General features: G+C 54.1%; 1 protein-coding gene and 1 long non-coding RNA gene across 4 annotated transcripts in view; one reads left to right on the plus strand and one right to left on the minus strand.

The window, feature by feature from the left end:
• The window catches only part of GNA12 (G protein subunit alpha 12), a 107,451-nt gene extending 88,669 nt beyond the window's left edge, over positions 1 to 18,782 (plus strand). For all 3 annotated transcript variants that reach the window (XM_053213781.1, XM_053213783.1, XM_053213782.1), the window contains 2 exons: positions 15,415 to 15,465; positions 16,753 to 18,782. In XM_053213781.1, the coding sequence (XP_053069756.1) occupies positions 15,415 to 15,465; positions 16,753 to 17,322 (621 nt within the window). In that variant the 3' untranslated portion in view covers positions 17,323 to 18,782. The remainder of the gene's footprint in view (positions 1 to 15,414; positions 15,466 to 16,752) is intronic.
• Positions 7,740 to 12,831, minus strand: LOC128313696 (uncharacterized). The gene is made up of 3 exons (XR_008294750.1): positions 11,631 to 12,831; positions 10,614 to 10,693; positions 7,740 to 7,796 (listed from the first exon to the last, which is right to left on the minus strand). It is a non-coding gene; the product is annotated as an uncharacterized LOC128313696 (long non-coding RNA).
• Positions 18,783 to 19,622: the final 840 nt, after the last annotated feature.

Here is a 19,622-nt window from a genome sequence, read left to right on the forward strand (position 1 = left end):
CTCTGTCAGCCGCCTCGGCCCCAGAGCCAGAGCTTTTGCGTCTTGGGTCGGTATTGGGGGCACGTTCACAGATTTCTCCGCCTGCCAAGCTCCGTGCGGGGGGACTGACGGGAGAGGCGGCCCTTGGGGTGCGGGACGGGGCTCGGGCCGTGGTCAGCTCTGCCGTGGCTGGACTGCTGGGCAGCCGGACGGGCCGCCTTGGCCCGGGCTCTGGTGTTTTCGGTATGACTGGTGGGGAAACGCGGCTGGGAGCAGGGTTGGAAGCAGCGCTGTCCCGAGATCGGAAGGCACGTGCGAAGGCGTGAATGCGAAACATGCAGCGGCTGTGTGTCCACCTTGTGTTACGACGACGCTGATCATCTTTTTGTTTTCCAGTAGCCTGTGCTGGCAACTGTTCCTGAGATTGGTTTTTTGTTTGTTTTTTTATCACATTCAAGTGTGTGTGTGTGTGTGTGTGTGTGTGTGTACACACACGTACATGACAAGACAATCACTAGTTGCCAAATTGCAAATCAAGTGAAGATACACTGAGTGTCGGGGTGAGAGGCTGGTTTGGAAGCAAGTCCACTGTGGAGCGGGTGATGTTTCTGTCCGTAGAGATCACCTGGGTTAGCTGGTACTGGTTCCGGAAGAGGATGCGGGCCGCTCCAGTGGCTGCAGGGGAGCTCCTGCCACGTGGCCTGGGTCACGCCGGCTGACAAGCGTTGACTGCGTTTTCCCCCTGTAGTCCCTCAGATCCTGTCCCAGATTCTGTCCGCCGTCCTTAGGACCGTGTGTGGCCAGAGGCCTGGCTTCAGGCAGACCATAGGTCCCGTTTGAGGGCCTGCTCTGTGTGCGTCTGACCCGGCCTGGAGACAGCTCCGGGTCCGGTTCTGGTCCCGAATGGAGGGGACGTCCCGTCAGCTCAGGTGCCCACAGGCTTTCTCCGAAGGACCCCGACCTGAGGTCCAGGTGGCAGAGGGAGCCGATCGGTGAGGTGCGTGTCGTGTCGTGGCTCCGTTTAAAGGTTCTTGTTTTGGGCCCAAAACAACAAGCTGTCCCCAGATGAGTCACGGACCGTGGGGGACTGACCGGGCCACCCTTGTCCCGACCGTGAGGCCAGACTGTGCTGGGGCGAGGAAGAGTCCGGTCAGAGGGGTGCCGTCCCCCTTCCCCAAAAACCTCTGTGTGCAGGATCCCCCGCCCTCCGGGGAGTGCACCGCTGATCCAGGTCAGGCCCTCCGTGCTACGAAGCAAGCCTCTGGTGGCTTCAGAGAGCCTTGCGGGCCCCACTAGCACAGGCTGTCCCTGGAGGCAAGACTGGAAGTGGAGGGAGCTAAACTTAGCTCCCTGGATGAGCTGCTGGGGCGGTGTGAGGAGGGGCGAGGGGTGTGGGGGAGGCTTAAAGGGACAGCCACAGGCTTGTGTGGCGTGCAAGGATGGGCCTGCACCAGCTCCGTCACCAGCTCCAGTGTGGCATCTGGCGTCAGGGGAACTTAGCTGGTCTAGCACGTGGCGCTGTGTGTGCCTGGGGGTCCTGCATGCAGGGGTGTGGGGGGAAGGTGGCCATGGGTGCATTGAGGCGGGGGGGGGGGGGGGGGGGCGTGCCCAAAGGTACTGAGCGCCTTGGGGGCTGTGGTGCATTGGGGGGGGCAGGGCCCCAGGGATCCTGTGTGCAGAGGGGGGGCTGTGGGTGCATTGCCGGGGGGCGGGGCCCCAGGGGTCCTGCGTGCCGGGTTGGGTGGGGGCCTGTGCCCAGCAGTGAGGAGAACGTGGTCTGGGCAGTTGGAAGGGCACCGTGGGCTCTGGCACTCTCACGCCCTGGGTCCAGAGAGCGGCAGCATTGACGGCCCAGAGGGGAAGGGGGCTGAGCGCCACCTGGGTGTTCCAGGGCTGACGCGGGGACAGAAGGAACATGTGACATGGGCCCACAGCTGCATCGCTACGTGGAAGTGAGCCTGCATAACTGGTTTGGCAAAAGCGATCTCTCTCCCACTTGGAAGTCCTCGATAATTCACCATTTTCTACCTATCTAGTCCTCTCTCAACATTTCCCACCTGTTCCCCGGACAGGGGTGGAAGGGAAGGACAGGGCGCACAGTCGTCCAGCACTCACAGACGCCTCTCTGTTCGACTCCAGTTCCCCAGCCTTCAGGTGCTAGGTGTTCCTCTGCTTTGTTGAGTGTTTGTGTCGTTTTTTTGTGTTCGTAGCCCTGGGACCAGGCTGCCAGCGGCAGGGAGCAGCCTCGATCCCGGGCTCTGAAAGCCAGGCCGGCAGGGCCGGTGCCGCGGGCGGGGTGTGCACTTCCCGAACTAGAGGCCGCTGGCCGTGAGCGTGGTCCATACCGCCTTCGCTGTGTCTCTGTCCCAGTCCTGTACCTGCGCAGGAAACAAGGACACACAGTCAACAGTAGTAGGGGACACATCTGCACACACCCCCACCGTGCAGATCAAGAGCATCAGCGGCGGGGCACGTCCGACTTCGGCTCGGGTCATGATCTCGCGGTTCGTGGGTTCGAGCCCCGCGTCGGGCTCTGTGCTGACAGCTCGGAGCCTGGAGCCTGCTTCCGATTCTGTGTCTCCCTCTCTCTCTGCTCCTCCTGTGCTCACGCTCTGTCTTTCTCAGTCCCTCAAAAATGAATAAATGTTGAAAAAGAATTTTAAAAAAGCGGGGGGCATCAGTGGTAATGTGTCACCCACTGTCGGCTCTCCTGCTCCTGGATACACCCCCCGCCCAGCCGTAGCCGCCCTTCTGATTTCGGCTAATGTTCTTTTTATTTGTAGTTTTGCCACCCATGTATCCCCGAGCCGTTCTCTGCCTCAGTTTTATCCGTAAAATGGGGATGACCGTCATACCGGCCTCAAGCATCATTTTGAGGATTAACTGAGTTAATATGTGTAAAGCACTTAGATCCGCACGGGGCCCCTGGTAAACTTTGTATGTGTGTTAGCTACTGTAACTGTTGTTGTGTTTAATTTTGCCAGTTTTTAAACATCACGTAAGTCAAGAATAGTGTAAATATTGTACTGCCGCTTGTTTTTTTCATTCACTGATTTATTTTGTGATTCATCGTATTGATGCACATGGTAATGGTTCCCTCTTGTTCATTCTCCTGTGCGGTTCTAGAATATGCTGCCATCTATTTATCCGGTGAAGTCAGGGTTGACTGGGTTTTTCCAGCCTCGGCTTTGATGATCCTGCTGCTGGGAGCGTTCTGGCTCACGTTCAGTGTCCTCTCGGGCAGTGCTTCCCCAAGTGCGGTCTGGGGATCCCTGAGGTCCCGGCGAGGGCTCCTCAAGACCGACACTGTTTTCAGAATAAGACTGAGACGCCATTTGCCTTTTGTTATTTACTCGAGAGCGGACACTGGAGTTTTCCAAAGGCCACATGGTGTGTGATGATGTCATCGTTCTGGTGGCTGCCTAGATACATGCCTGTTATGACCGTATTTCTAAGTTACTTCGGTTCTCTAATACGGTAAATATGGATAGTTTGGGAGGTGCTGTGTCCAGGGGAGAGGCTTCCCTGGTTTTATTTGAGTAAGGCAGTGAAAGCACAGGGGCTTTCCGTAACGAACCTGAAGAAACGGACTCTGACTCATCCCCTTTGTTGTGAGTTAGCTAATGACTAACGCCATAGCAGGAGATTTTTCAGACACTCACTGGGCTTTTAGTCCTGTATTATGTGACTCGAGCAGCTCCATGATAAGGAGGAGGAAGAATTCCTTAGTATCTGCCATTCTGATGCAGGGGCGTTTTTCTAGACAGGTCCTCGACAGCAAACTCAAGCCAGCAATCCGCTGAGTTACCAGAGGAAATAATGTCTAGGCTAGCACTAGAAGGGTCTGCTTTGAAAAAATCCGTATCTGGGGCACCTGGAAGGCTCAGTCGGTTAAGCATCCAACTTCAGCTCAGGTCACGATCTCACAGTTAGTGAGTTCGAGCCCCACATCCGGCTCTCCACTGTCAGTGCAGAGCCCGCTTCAGATCCTCTGCCCCTCCCCTGCTCTCTCCCTCTCTCAAAAATAGACATTAAAAAAAAAAAAGAAAAAAATCCGTATCTTCACTCACCAACAAGCATTTGGTACCTAAGGGTCAAGATGCTATTGGAGCTGAGGACACACAGTGAAGGTGGCCTTTTCTTCCGCGGTTAACAGTTGTGTTGCAGGTACCTGGTACAATGGAGGAAGTTAAACAACCACACAAATGCGCTGTCTCACAGCAGGGGCAGGTCAGGAGTCCCGGTGTCTGGACCTCACTGGGTCATCTGCTCTCAAGGTCTCATCAGGCTGAGATCAAGGTGTCGGTGGGCCTGTGGTCTCACCTAATGTCCCTTGCCAGCTGCCTGTCATTGGCAGAGTTCATTTCCTTGCAGTTGTGTGACAGAGATCTCTGTTGTTTGTGGGTTTCTGGCCAGCTTCCAGGGGCTGCCCTAGGTTCCCTGCCATGGGGCCCCTCCTCTTACAACATGACGCTTCTTTGAAAAGGCTCACCAGATTAGGTCAGGCCCACCCCGGATCATCTCTCTTGATAGGCTCAGAGTAGCCCAGTCAAGGTGTGCTGTCTCTTGCTCTCCACGGGCCCCTCCCATGCTCCAGAGAAGGAGATTGTACACGGACACAAGTCGCTGAGGCCCATCTTCAAATCCTGCCAGCACAGACCTCTTTTCCTAACCCCAGATTACAAAGATTTTCACCTGTGTTTTTTTCAAGTCTGTGGTTTTAGTTTTAGCTTTCACATTTAGGTCTGTGGACACACTTTAATTTTCGTGTATGATATGGGTAAGGGTCTATGTCCCTTTTTCCCCCGTAGCGATCACCAGTGTCTCCGGCACCATTTTTTGAAACAATGCCCGTTTCCCCATCTTGATTTGCCTTGACAGCTGTCAAAATGCACTTGGCCGTCTCTGTGAGGTCCTGCGCCCAGACTCTGCTTTCTGCTCAGTTGTCTGCCTTTTCTCGCACCAACCCCCTCGCTTTCATAGAAAGTCTGGAAATCAGGCATCGAAAAGATGCTTTCCTTTTATAAAATCGATTTATTCGAGGTCACTTTTTAAAACTGTTTTTAAAATGAGCTTGTTGTTTTCTACCAAAAAAAAAAAAAAAAAATGGCTGCTGGGACTTTGGTTGGCCTTTTACGGCATCCGTAGGTCAGTCCGGGGAGAACTGGCATCTTAACGGTGTCGAGGCTCCTACAGTTGATGAACATGCCATGTCTCTCCAATTACGTAGGTTCTTTTGTCCTCGTGCTCTGCGTTTTCCGAAGAAGAGGTTTTAAACATTTTTATAAAAGTGTGTTTCACGGGGCACCTGGGTGGCTCAGTGACTTCAGCGTCCAACTTTGGCTCAGGTCGTGATCTCGCAGTTCGTGAGTTCAAGCCCCACGTCGGGCTCACTTCTATGAGCCTGTCAGCGCAGAGCCCGCTTTGGATCCTCTGTCCCCCGCACTCTGCCCCTCCCCCACTTTTCTTTTCCCCCAAAAAAGTGAATATGTGAAAAATAATAAACGTCTGTTTCAGCTATTGGAATAAGGCAGGAAATATAAGAAAGAAGAGGGGCATATAAGTCAGAAAAGTTCCTATTGGCAGATGACATATAAAATGTAAAGGAACCCACCCAAAAAGTCACAGAACTAAGTAAATTAAGCAAGTCGACAGGATACAAGCTCAATAAATACAAAAATCAATTTTATTTCTGTATACTAGCAATGAACACAGGCAAACAAATGTGCCATTACTGTTAACAATTGCTCACAAAAAAGGGGGAAATACTTTCATGTAAATTTAGCATAACGTAGATGGGATGGGACTTGTGTGATTAAAAGTGACAGGACGCTCATTAAAAAAATCAGAGGGTCTGAACAGATGGAGAGTTGGTTTGAGCTCCTGGATTAGGAGTCTCAACATAGGAACAGTCTGAGTTCTCCCCAAATGTATATACAGGTTTCTGTTCCTACTAAACACAGAGCTCCTGCTAAAATCTCAGCCAGACCTTTTGTAAATATAAATATGATCCTTCCAAAATTTGGAGAGGCACAAGAATAGCCCAAACCATTTAGAAAATGAAGAATAAAGTACAAGTTATCCGTGTCTCCTGTCGAGACCTTGGATGCAGCTGCATGAATCAAGACAGTGATATCGACAGAGGGACAGACACAGGTCAGTGGGACAGACCCAGAGGTTAGCTCCGCACAAGTATGCAGAGATGCAAAACTGGTTCAGTAAAGGAAGGCCAGCCTTCCACGTATGCTGCTGAAGCAATTGGATAGCCGTAGACTGGAAAAGAAAGAAGAAGAACCGTGACCTGAATCTCACAACCTTACGCGCAACTTAGACCGGCATGTAGATTTAAATGAAAGATACAGAATTTTGAGAAGGTGACATGATAGAAACTCTGGGACCTAAGGCTGGATAAGACCCCAAAAGCAAAACCCATAAAAGAAAAAAATCATTTTTGAAAAAATGTCAATTTTGATTCCATCAAAATTAAAACTTGCTCTGCAAAAGACCCTCTTAAGAGGCCGCAGACAGAAAATATTTGCCAACCACACATCTATGAAAGGACTCATCTCAAAAAAACATAAAGAATTCTTGAGACTCCATGGTAATAAAACAGTCCAACTAGAAAATGGGCAAAAGATCTGAAGAGATTTCCCCCAAGAGGATGTGCACATGGCAGATAAGTACATGGGAGGCGGTCAACATCACTGGCCATCGGGTCTTTGCAGGTTAAGGGAAACGCAAAACCATGTTGAGATACATGTTAGAAGTTAGAAAAGAAGACCAGCGGCCACCGGTGCCCGGGTGGCTCAGTCTTCAACTCTTGATCTCAGCTCAGATCTTGATCTTGGGGTCATGAGTTCAAGCCCTGTGTTGGGTTTGAAGCCTACTTTTCAAAAAAGGAAAGGAAAGAAAGGAAAGCACAGCACCCATAGCAAAGGCTGGCCAGGATACAGAGAAGCCAGGTCCCCTCCGCATGGTTGGCAGGAATGTGGATGATGCTGCTGTCCTGGATTATAGTCTGGGAGTTTCTTCTAAACACTAAATTTGTACTTAACCATGTGACCCAGCAATCTCACTCCTGAGCACTTACCCAGAGAAATGGAAACTGTCCACACAGAACCTGTTCATGAATGTTGACGGCAGGTTTTCTTTGGGGGAACATTTTTTGTAATAAATTCAGGTGCTTTTTGTGTTTTTGGTTTTTTTTTTAATTTTTTTTTTAAATTTTTTTTTTCAACGTTTATTTTTTTTTGGGACAGAGAGAGACAGAGCATGAACGGGGAAGGGGCAGAGAGAGAGGGAGACACAGAATCGGAAACAGGCTCCAGGCTCTGAGCCATCAGCCCAGAGCCTGACGCGGGGCTCGAACTCACAGACCGCGAGATCGTGACCTGAGCTGAAGTCGGACGCTTAACCGACTGCGCCACCCAGGCGCCCCTTTTTGTGTTTTTTTTTAAGTAAATATAGGTTTGTTCAGATTTTCACTGTTAGTAAATTAAATCTTTAAAACATTTTGTCCATTTCTTCTAAGAAATCCAGTTTGTTAGCATCAAGTTGTTCAGAGTGTCCTCTCCATATTTTTTTAATGTCTGTAGGATCCATAGTGTAATCCTCTTTAATTGCCGGTACTAGCAATTTGCCTTTTTCTTGCTGGATTACTCTGGCTGGGACGTTACCCGTTTCGTTGGCCTTTTTGAAGACACTATTGGCCCTGTTAATTTTTTTGTTGTTTGTCCATTTTCTATTTCGGTGATATGTGGTCTTTATTTCCTTCCCTCTACTCACCTGGGGTTTTCTTTACTCTTCCTTTTTAGGCCCTTTGAGAAAGAAACTTCAGTCAATGATTTTGGATCTATTTTCTTTTCTAATATAAACATTTATTTTTAAATTCTAGTTGCAGTATAGTTAAAGTGTTGTATTTCACATATACAGTGTAGTGATTCAATACGTATCATACATACATTGCTAACATAGGCATTTAGAGCTACAGATTTCTTCCCTAGATAATACATTAAATACATCCCAAAATATTTAAAAAAAATTTTTTTTAACTTCATTTATTCATTGTTAGAACAAGCCAGGAGAAGGGCAGAGAGATTGGGGAGACAGAGAATCCCGGCAGGCTCTACACTGTCAGCATGGAACCTGATGTGGGGCTTGAACTCACAAACCATGAGATCGTGACCTGAGCTGAAACCAAGACTCAGATGCTTAACCGACTGAGCCACCCGGGCACCGCCGAAAATATTTTCTAATGTGCTTTGTGATTTCCTTTTGGTACTTCCATTTGATCCATGGAGTTTCCATCTCCCTGCTTAAATTTCCCATATGTTCTTTCATGTCATCTACTTTTTCCATCAAATGCTTAGCATATTAATCATAATTGTTTTAAATTCCTGATGTGTTAATCGCAGACCCTCTGCCACATCTGAGTCTGGCTCCAGGGCTTGCTCAGTCTCTTCAGACTGTGATTTTGCCTTTTATAGAGCGGACGTTGTCATTTTCCGTTGAAAGCTGGATGCATTGCTGGCTCCAGCCACGTTCTGTCCCTCATATTCACCTGCCTCTCCAGATTGGGGGGCAGCAACCCTTGAACATCCAGTCTCGTGTGGTTCTAAAAAGAGTCGTTGGTTTTCAGCTTGTTCAGCTTGTGTGGGGACTGGAGTGACAACTTGCAGGTTCCTTAAGTGCCAGAGCAGGAGGGTGTGACTCTGCATTTGGAACCTCTAAGAACTGGCCAAGCCCCCCCCCCCACCCCTCCCTCACCCCATGGTGTGCGTGCTTTCTCATATGGAGAAAAAGAAGATCTAAAATCATGCCCTGGTTTCTTTCTAGCTCATTTTTCTGTGGTGGTCCCTGTGACACAAATGAAGGATTAGATCTGTCGTTTCCAAGGCTGGGTCTGTAACCCGTGCTATTCAACTTCCAGAACCGTTTGAGGAATGAGCCTGACAGCTGTTCATTATGCACAGACCGCCTTGGATCCCACACAAGATCACAGTGAGGTGCGGCGGCTGCAATTAAACACCTGGAAAACAAGTGTCCTGACGATGGGGAACCTTCTTACCTTTGCTGATACAGGTGCAAACTATGCAGCCGCTGAGGAACACACTTGGGTGATTCCTCAAAAAGTTAAACACATGGGGCGCCTGGGTGGCTTAGTCGGTTAAGCGTCCGACTGAGGCTCAGGTCATGATCTCACAGTCCATGAGTTCGAGCCCCACGTCGGGTTCTGTGGTGACAGCTTGGAGCCTGGGGCCTGCTTCAGATTCTGTGTCTCCCTCTCTCTCTGCCCCTCCCCTGCTCACATTCTGTCTCTCTCTCTGTCTCTTAAAAATAAATAAGCATTTAAAAAATTTTTTAAAAATTAAACATAGTTGCCATGTGACACAGAAACTCCACCGCCAGGTGGAATGTCTGCCCCAAAGGACCGAAGACCGGCATCCGAATGGAAACTTGTACAAGAACGGTCACAGCAGTAGCCAGACGCTGGAGGCAGCCCAGATGCCCATCAGCTGACCAGCGGATAAACACTGTGTGGGTCCACGCAGGGGGGCGCTATCCAGCCATAGAAAGGAACAGAGTGCTCACCCCGCCATGACGTGGTGAAACACGATGCCCAGTGGAGCAAGTCAGACCGTTGCTACGAAATACCCAAGACTGGCAAACCCAGAGAGACAGAAAGCTGATGGGTGGTTGTCTGGGAGTGGGGGGTAACCGCTCGTGGGCGCGATTGCCTTTGGGGGTGATGACAGTGTTTTCCAACAAGGTAGAGGTGGTGGTTGTACGTCACCTTGAACGTGCTACATGCCACCGTGTTACGTATGCTTTATTTTTTAAAGATTTTATTACCTTTATTTAAGTAATCTCTATAGCCAACGTGGGGCTTGAACTCACGACCCTAATGTCAAGAGTCACGTGCTCTACCGACTGAGCCACCCAGGCGCCCCTATATACACTTTAAAGTGGTTAGTTTTCTGTTACGTTACTTTTACCTGAGCAGAAGAAAAAGACAAATCTCAGAGGGGCCTGGCATATTAGAGCGCCACCCTGGGCCTTTCCCTGGGGCCTTAGTCACAGCTGGGAAGGAGCAGCTGTCCCCAGGAACTGGGGTGGGGGACTCAGAGCCTGGATATGGGACGCAAGCCTTGGCACGGCCAGGTGGCCGAGCAGGACCGCCAGCGTGGGTGCGCCTTGGGCCGGCTTCCCGTGCACCGGCTCATGCTGGGGCAGAAGGGCGAGGCCGCCGGAGTCCAGGGGCCCTGCCCCCACCTGACATGCTGTTAGGTTCATGTCTCTTAGTTTGGTTTCCATTCTGAGGAGTGGATTTTTTAAATAAATTTCGTTTTTAATTATGTAAGATCTCCACATGGTTCCAAAGCCAGAATGCATTGAGACGTCCCGCTCCTGCCCTGTTGTCCCCTCCCCGTACCTCATCGTTTCTATCTGTTGCTTGTTTATCTACATTTCCTTTTTTAAATATGAGCAAATAGTCAGTGTTTCAATTTCCCCACCATTCCTCACACGCAAGGAGACACATCGTACTTCGTGTCTTGCACCTCTTCTCACCAGCCGTGGACCACCGTCCACCCCCCACAGCCGTGTCCGACCCCTGTGGAGGTCGCCTGCGTTACCCGACCAGCCTTCTGTCCGTGGACGTTTGCGGTCTTCCCAGGCTTTCGATGCTGTACAAGCGCCGCAGTGAATCTTTTCCCTGATACGGTAGGATCATAAATTAGCAACAGACATGTCCTAGATTAAAATGGGAGATTTTAATCTCCCAGATTAAAATTAAACCCACATTAAAACGGGAGAACCTCTGTTTTGACTACGCGTATGAATATGGGGTTTTATCTTTGTCCAGAATGCTTTCACGGCTGTGAGATCATTTACTCTCACAAGACCCCGGTGAAGCGTCACAGGCATTCAACTTAGTTAGCAAAGCCGGAATTCAAGATGAGGTTTCCTTTTGGGAATTCATGTTTTTTTTTTAAGTATTTGTAAAAACCCTCTATTCACACATGTTGTTTGGTCAGCATCTCTGTTAAGCCAAAGTTAAGACTTAAATTGGATATTTGTTAAGTAATGGAAATGAAAATCTGACCCTTGAAATAACTTGTTGTTTTTAACATACAGCAGTTTTAAAATTTGTGTTTGTAATCTGGAGGCACCTGGGTGGCTCAGTAGGTTAAGTGTCCGACTCTTGATCTCGACTAAGGTCACGATCTTGTCGTTCACGAGGTTGAGCCCGACATCAGACTCTTTGCTGACAATGCTGAACCTGCCTGGGAATTTCTCTCCCCCTCTGCCCCTCCCCTGCTCACTCACTTTCTCTGAAAAATAGACATTAAAAAAAATTGTGTCTTTGTAATTTGTCATGTTTAAATGAGTAAACTAATCTCCGGGTCGTCTGGCTCACCGTTGTCAAGTCCTGGATCTCCCAGCACAGTCGATCCCCTGTTAGAACCTAAAGACCAGCTTCCCTGATCCTGGAGCTATAGGAGGGGCTTACGAGTGCCCAGACAGGATTTCAAACTAAAAAGCCACTCACCCCAAGTGAAGATTTGTGTTTTTCTTCCTCCACCCACCTTCACACCTCCTTTGTCCTTTCTCACACCCCAGCCCCAGGGAACCCCCCCCCATGCACTCACCTCCACCTCAGGAAGTACCTCCAGTGGAAGGGTGTGGGTCACGTTGCTGGCAGAGAAACAGGTGTGACCAGTCAACCTGGAATACTGATCTTGTGTTGAAAGAGCTGAGTCCGTTCTCTGGAGATCTTGACTTAGCCGATCGAGGCGGATGGGGCCAGCCGATGTCCGCCGATGGGGACCGCCAGAGCGCGGGCAGGCAGGGGTGCAGGAGGCTGGGTCTGGGTCTGATGATGCCAACAGAAGCTTTGAAGCAGTGGTGAGCCCGCTACATGGGATTCTCGTGCGGCCGGTGTGGGTGATGGGTGCTCCCAGGGAAGACGGTGCAGGAGACAGTCCATCTGCTGAAAATGATCCTTCTCTTTGCGAGGGTGACGTGCCCAGGCCCTCGCACTTTTCCGGCCACATCCGCCTGTCTGCGGCACGGATGCGAGTGTCCCAACGTAGTTCCTTGACACTGATCGCCCCCTCTGCCCGCTCGATCACCAGCACCCCCCCCCCAGACTCGTCCAGCGGCTGCTAATAAAAGTGCACATTTTGGGGCGCCTGGGTGGTTCGATTGGTTGAGCATCCAACTCTCGATTTTGGCTCAGGTGGTGATCCCGGGGTTGTGGGGTGCAGCCCCGAGTTGGGCTCTGTGCTGAGTGTGGAGCCGCCTGGGGATTGTCTCTCCCTCCCTCTGCCCCTCTCCCCTGCTCATACTCCCTCCCTCTGCCCCTCTCCGCTGCTCATACTCTCTCCCTCCCTCTGCTCCTCTCCCCTGCTCATTCTCTCTCACTCTCTGTGTGAGATTTAAAAAAAACTTTTTTAATGCACATTTTGCTGGGAGTTGGGTCAGGAAGGCAGGCTGATGTCAGATGTATGCCTGGTTGCCTCTAAGCACAAACTAATTTATGTTGTATCGAATCCGTGAATCTGTGCTGTCACTAACGAAGGGACTCAGATTTGCAGACCATGAAGAGTTACGGAAAGCCCGTAAGTTGTCATGTTCTTTTCTTGCCTGACCGTGTTACTGCAGCGGCCATCGAGAGGACCCCAGCACCGTTTTGCCTCGCGTGATGCTCTCTTTTTGTAAAGGCATCGTCTGTGCCCGTCTAGGCTTTGGTAGCAAGTATACGTAGCCTTCGGTCTGTGAGAAATAATCCAGAGGCTGGAAAGCCCAAAATGAAGGCACCAGCAGATTCTGTTTGTGGTGAGACCCGACGCCCCCCCCCCCCCACCCCGGTTCGTGGACGGCATCTTCTCATGTATCCCCACGAGGCAGGAGCATGTGCTCCGGGGGCTCCACCCTGACCACGCACCGGGACCAACGCACCCGCGAAACCCCACCGCCCGATACCTTGACACTGGGGCGTGGATTTCTGCATACGCATGGTGGGGTGGGGGGCACAGTCTGAGGTTCTGAGTGGCTAAGTCCACGATAGCACCTCCGCTCCCGCCGCGTGCCGCTTCTCCGAAGGCCTGACTGCTTCCCTGTAGAGTTGGAAATCTGTCAGAAGTTAAACCTGGGCGTCTTCCTGAGCTGGTGCTCTGGGAGCCGCGAGGCCCGTGCAGACGACTGTTCGGTGGGCTGCGTGTTGAGTCCCGTGGCGCGCACGTCAGTCTCTGCCAGTAAAACCCCAGGGTCCACACCTGGGCTCCCGCTCAGCCTGGCGGAGTGGCTCCTTGCCGGTTCGAACGAGCCGATTCTCCCGTTCCCTGCTGGCCTCTCGGCCCCCGACAGAGCTCTGTGGACCCTCTGGCCCCCACTGAGACGCGGGTCCAGCTGACCCCGACTCCCCCTCTCGCATGCGGCCCTCCCCCGAAAGCGTGCGGAGCGGCAGAGCCCCAGCTACACCTTGCGTCTTGGAAGGAGGAGGAGGAGGGAGGCACACGGCAGAGGGAGAAGCGGTGATGGTCCGCGTCCCTTGACGTTGGAGTGCAGGTGGGGTGGCCCCGAGTTCAAGCTCACGGGCGATTTCTCCACCCAGACGTGGGAGACACACCTTCTCAGGTTTTAAATATACTGACCCATTCTTGTGTCCCCTGGGGCCTCTTCCTTTCCCTCCTGCGCCGTCGGGCTGATCACCTATGCCCCAGGGTCTCCCCAGGACACTTGTGCCGCAACGACAGAATGTTGGCCGGGACATCTGCATTGCCGTGACCCTCTGCCCAACCACCCAGGACCCCCGCTCCCGGTGCAAAGTCATGGTGGCAGGCGGGTGCAGACACGGTGCTGAGTCTTCATAGGCTCTCCTTGCACATCCGGCAACCCTGAGTCGGGGGGCAGCGGGGGTAAGACACACGGGTTTGGGGTGAGCAAAGGAGCGGTCATGAATCAGGTGGGTTTGCGGTCTGTGGCCGCGGCCCCTTCACTGACCAGCTGCTTCCCGTCCCGCAGGGGAGGCGGCAGGGTGTGTGGACCGGCCGCCCCACTTTGCGGTGACAGCTGTCCCCACACCCAGGCTGGGGTCGACGGGGGACAGAGGCCTGAGGCCGTGGTGTCGGGGAGTGAGTCTCCTTCCTGGAGCTCCAGGTGTATATGTCCCTAGAGCAGAGAGCAGACTACACTCCGGCCGCACCCTGACCTGAGGAGGAAAACTGAATGCTGACCCTAAGCTGTGTGCTGCGTGTAACGCGTGCTCGCGTCCCCTTACAGCACGCACTCTTCTGCATTCTCCGAGAGGCCGCTGCTGTGCAACAGGAAGGCTGGTTCCCCCTAAAGGAAACGGAGTCCTCGGTGCCCTCCCTGGGGAGACAGTGGGGAGAGGCTCAGATCAGGAGCTGGCTGCTCCTGTCATTTTCGTCTTCTTCCTTTCCTTTCTTCCATAAAGTCACAGGCTCAAGCTGTGGTGCCAGCCTTTCTGGCGGTCTTTCCTAGATCGGCCACCTGCTGCGTGGGTGTGGCCATCCACTTTCACACGCCTGTGCAGAACGTAGGCTGAGCTGGGCTTCCCCAGGTGACCCTCCCCGGGCCCGTGTGAGGGAGCGTGTGTGACCCAGCACCATCCTGGCGGCCTGTCCACCGTGGGGAGGCTGTAGCCGAAGCCTGTGGAAAGCCATGCCCCTCAAGTGTATGGGACGTGATGCGTTTCCTACATCCCGCTTCCTGGGGGAAGACTGCCCTTCCTCTGTTCGGCGTGGCCTCTAAACACTTCTGAAACAGAGCATGGGAGGCCCCAGGGTGTGCCGGGAGCTGGAGAACGGTGTCCGTCTGTCTGCGCTGGCCTGCAGTCCGCAGCACGTCCAAGAGTGAAGGGGTCCCCACTCCTCCACGGACATCCAGACTGAAGGTCCTCCTCATCCTAGGCTGTGCGTCAGGTCGTACGAGCATGGCGAGTAGCAGTGGAGTTTTAGGCCTGTTTCCGGAAGCTGGAAAGCATTTTGTGCCGCACCTGTTCTCTTCAAGAGTCACCCTGTCTGAAGACGTCTGGGGCACCTCAGGCCACCTCTGTCGGCACAGACTGCTCCCGGGAACGTAGGCTCTGGCTCTGGAGCATCCAGTGTTCGCCCGTGGCAAGGAAGGGATTGGCTGGTCAGAGGGGCCAGCACGCTCCCATCCCCAGAGTCCAGCGGGAGTGATTTGAAAACAGTCTGAATTTGAATGTTGGGGTCTCGGCGAGAGAAACCGCATTTAAGTTCAGTTGTGTTTTGAATGTGTAAAGACGCCCGTGCACTCGGGGTCTCTCCGCCACCTTCGTATTCGGACAGGGGAAGTAACACTCATGTGACTCTGTCATGACCGTCTAGTTGCCAAATCAGGGTTCGCAACCGGTGTTGACTCGTGTGTGTTCTTCCTCCGCGACAGGGTGAATCCGTGAAGTACTTTCTGGATAACTTGGACCGGATCGGCCAGCTGGTGAGTACAGTCCCCACCCGAGAACCTGCGACCCAGAGTTGGGGAGCACGTGGTGAGCCCCGTGACGAGCGGGACTGCCGGGCTCTTAGATCCGCGCTCGGTGTCAGGGCCGACAGCCAGCGAGCGCGTGGCAGTGAGCACTCCCCCTTCCGGTGGAGGACACGCTCACGTTCCCGCCTGCGGACCGTGCTCCCTGCTAGATTTCTGTGAGAAATCCTTCGCTCCGCTTGCCACAAGGGACGTGGCAGTTCTTCAGTAAAACGGAGGGTTTCCTTTAACTTTTTACCAGGGGAGCCTCAGACGCACATACACACAAATCGTGTGATGCGCCCCCAGGCCCCCGCACCTCCCAGGAAGCCGTCTCATCGGAATAGGGCTCCGGAAGTCCTAACCACAGTGCCGCCACCGCTCCCAAGGCATTGGCAGTGTTCCGTAATCTCAGCCGATGGCCGGTGAGCGCTGAGACCTGCCCGGGTGTCGTCGTGTGCTCCCCTGGGCGCCGCTTGTTTTAGCGGTTTGAGTCGCGTCCTCATAAGGCCCGTCCTTCACAGGAGGGCCACGTCACTCCAGTGTCTGTGAAGGTCTCTCCCTCGTCTTTCCTTGTCGCCGTTTATTTGTGAGGTCGTTGGATCGTTCCTCCTGCGGCTGCCCCACGTGCGGCTTTGCTGTCCCCTCCCGGCAATGCTACCGAGGACACCCCTCTGTCCCCCGCACCCCGCGAGCCAGTCTCCGGACCGAGAGGCCTCGGCGGCCCCGTGTGGTCTCTGGCCGGGCCGCCGCCTGAGTGCTTGTGCGGTCGCTGGAGGGTTCAGCGGTGCCGCAGTGTGGTGACCAGAGAGTCACCGTGGTTGCTAAAGACTTCCGAGAATAACATGTTAAATATATCGCAGGCGAGATCTGAACAGCATCGCAAAACCTAGATTAAATCGGTTGGCGGTAAGGTCTGGGAACGCGTACGCTCTGGAAGTCAGCAGTCGGAAGGTGGTTGTGGGGCAGAAACTGAAGCGGCGGTCAGTTTCCCGTGGGCACGAGCACAGGTGGGATTGTCAGGTGCAGCTGACGGTGAGGATTCCGGTCACCTGCCTCGGGCCGGGGAGCCTCTGCTCACGGGAGACAAGCCACTTGATGCCTTCGCTTCCCTTGCCGTGGCCAACGTTGATCTTACTGCTGGAAGTCACTCTGGTGCCTGGTTCAAGTTCTCACAGAAGTCCCTGGGGCTCTTCTGGCCCTCAGGTCCTCGCGTTCTGTCTCTCCTGCTAAACCTCTCCCTTCTCCCGTGTTTTACAGAATTACTTTCCCAGCAAGCAGGATATCCTGCTGGCACGGAAGGCCACCAAGGGCATTGTGGAACACGACTTTGTCATTAAAAAAATCCCTTTTAAGATGGTGGACGTGGGCGGCCAGAGGTCCCAGCGCCAGAAGTGGTTCCAGTGCTTCGACGGCATCACGTCCATCCTGTTCATGGTGTCGTCCAGCGAGTACGACCAGGTGCTCATGGAGGACAGGCGCACCAACCGGCTGCTGGAGGCCATGAGCATCTTCGAGACCATAGTCAACAACAAACTCTTCTTCAACGTCTCCATAATCCTTTTCCTCAACAAGACGGACCTCCTGGTGGAGAAGGTCAAGACCGTCAGCATCAAGAAGCACTTCCCGGACTTCAAGGGCGACCCCCACAGGCTGGAGGACGTGCAGCGCTACCTGGTCCAGTGCTTCGACCGCAAGAGACGCAACCGCACCAAGCCCCTGTTTCACCACTTCACCACCGCCATAGACACGGAGAACATCCGCTTCGTGTTTCACGCTGTGAAGGACACCATCCTGCAGGAGAACCTGAAGGACATCATGCTGCAGTGAGCGAGGGCGCCCCCCTGCCGCCTTCCGCCGCCGCGGCCACCGGCCAGACCTCCCTGGGCCCGGGGTGGGCCTCCCGGGTCTGTGCCGCCGCACCCGCCATGCCGCCACGCTCCAGGCCCGGGGCCACGGACACTCGGACGATAGCTACTGAACCCGGGGCGTAGTCAAACTACTGAGAATCCAAGGGGTCACTCTGCCATCGGTTCGTGACACCTGGTAACACCGCTCCCTCTCTCTTCACAGAAACCGTATTCCTTTCCTGACACAGTTTCATGAGGACTGTGTGCGCGTGGGGGGGGGGGGGGTACGTGCACATGCCGCGCACACTCGGGAATGACCAGGACACAAACCGGCTAGCCTCGCAGGTGGCTCTTCTCTCTCCCCCGCCAGTCTTCCGTGAGAGACACTAACCCGAGAGCTTTGCCTGACGGTGGTTTGCGGGAGATCGGGGGTCTCCGCGCCCCCTCCCAGAGCAAGCACGTTGCCTTTTAAAACCCCGGTGCTGGCTCGAGGGAACCTGGTCCAGGCACCCTAGATGAGGCCGGGGGCCCCGCGTTGGAGGGTGGGAGCGGGCTCGCCTTAACGCCACACGGCCGGTGCTGGTGATCCGCCACGCCCTGCTCTGCCCGTGACCTCTGTCCTCCGGTCACCTTCTGATACCTGCACGCGGCCGCGCCCAGGCTCCCTTCCCTTGGAAGGTGGGAGAGCGCTTCCTGCTCCCCTCGGGACTCCTGAACACCGGTAGGATTCCTGGCGGAGCCTGTGTGAACGCCACGGCTGCCTGGTGAGTCCACCCGCTGACCTTTCAGGAAGCCCAGACTCTGGAGCCGGAGTCCGAGTTTCTGCCAACTGCTGCCACCTTGATGCCTTTGGACCGGGACCTGCTCCCGGCTCCGCTCGGACCTTCCCGCGCTCACCAAGGTCTCTTCGTCAATGTGCACATGTCACAAGTGATCACTACCGGACGTGGCTCTCTTCCGGGAGAAGCCAGGAAGGTCTGTCCAGGCCCGCGGGCTTGGACATGGCAGATCTCCTCCCTCCTCCTCCTCCCCCCCCCCCCCAGCCGTGCCCCTACCCACTCACCTTTGCACCGGTGTCTCCCGCTGGCTGTCAAATATACTGCGTCCCAAGCTGGTCCCGCCGTGCGTTCCTCTGATAGAAACGTCTGGTATGTCAGGACTTTTCCTAGTATTTAGAAGGAAACAGGAAGCTTCCTCTGACTGGCACCACACAGTCACTGTGGCTGAGTAGCACCCGCGAGGCCCCCGTCCCGAGGCTGCCCTGCTCCCTATCCTGTGTCCCTTTTGCATCAATCCTGGCTCGTTTCCAGCAATCTTGTGGCCTGTGCTGACCCAGGAGGAAGGACAGCAGGACCTGCTCCTGACTTGTCCTTGTCATCAGTGTTCTCAGTGAGGAGACCACAGGAAACTCCCTCTGTCTTTCTCCCTCTCTCCCCCTCCCTCCCCTCCCTCTTCCCCTCCCTCTCTCCCTCCCTCTCTCCCTCCCTCTCCCTCCCTCTCTCCCTCCCTCTCCCTCCCTCTCTCCCTCCCTCTCCCTCCCTCTCTCCCTCCCTCTCCCTCCCTCTCTCCCTCCCTCTCCCTCCCTCCCTCTCTCTCTCTCCCTCTCTCTCTCTCTCTCTCTCTCTCTCTCTCAGTGCTCAAGGCTTTGTGTCCATGTTTGTTAGGGTTTGTGACTTTTTTGGCTGGAAAAAAAAATTGCTGTTTTTGCACTGCTTCCTGGGGCTCCTCATGAACTGAAGGATGTGACCCAGGGTCAGTGCCGATGACCGTGGCTTAAAGGAAAAGGAGCCGTCTTGGCAGGCTCCCCGGGGCGGTCTGGGGTCCTTTCACGTGGCTGCAGGGACCCACCGCCCGGTTCCCAGTGTAGTGGGCTCTCCTCGCCCGTCACTGGGGGACCTCCGCAGCGGCTGCTCGCCAGTGTGGGAGCCACCCCGGCCCCTGGCACCAGCTGGGCGTGCACAGGGTGCTCCCGCCCCTTTACCCGGCTGACCGGAAGCGCAGGGGGGGGTGCTGTGCAGAGCTGCCTAGAAGTCAGGGAGGGCGCCAGGCCTGGGTCCCTGACCCGCAGGGCCCCAGCCTCCCATGTCTTCCCGGGCCCGGGCTTCCGCTCTTGCTGACCTCGGGGCACGTGGGGAGGTCTCTAAAGGCCCCGGTTCCAAGTTCAGGGCTTCGAGGGGGATCGGAGAAGAAACCATTTGCAAGGCTCAACTAAAACCATTCACGGCTTTCCTACACATAGACTAGTCGTTTTTGTCTCCAAAACCTTCGGCTTTTGTATTT

Source organism: Acinonyx jubatus, chromosome E3, assembly GCF_027475565.1.
Source record: "Acinonyx jubatus isolate Ajub_Pintada_27869175 chromosome E3, VMU_Ajub_asm_v1.0, whole genome shotgun sequence".
Taxonomy (NCBI): Eukaryota; Metazoa; Chordata; class Mammalia; order Carnivora; family Felidae; genus Acinonyx; species Acinonyx jubatus.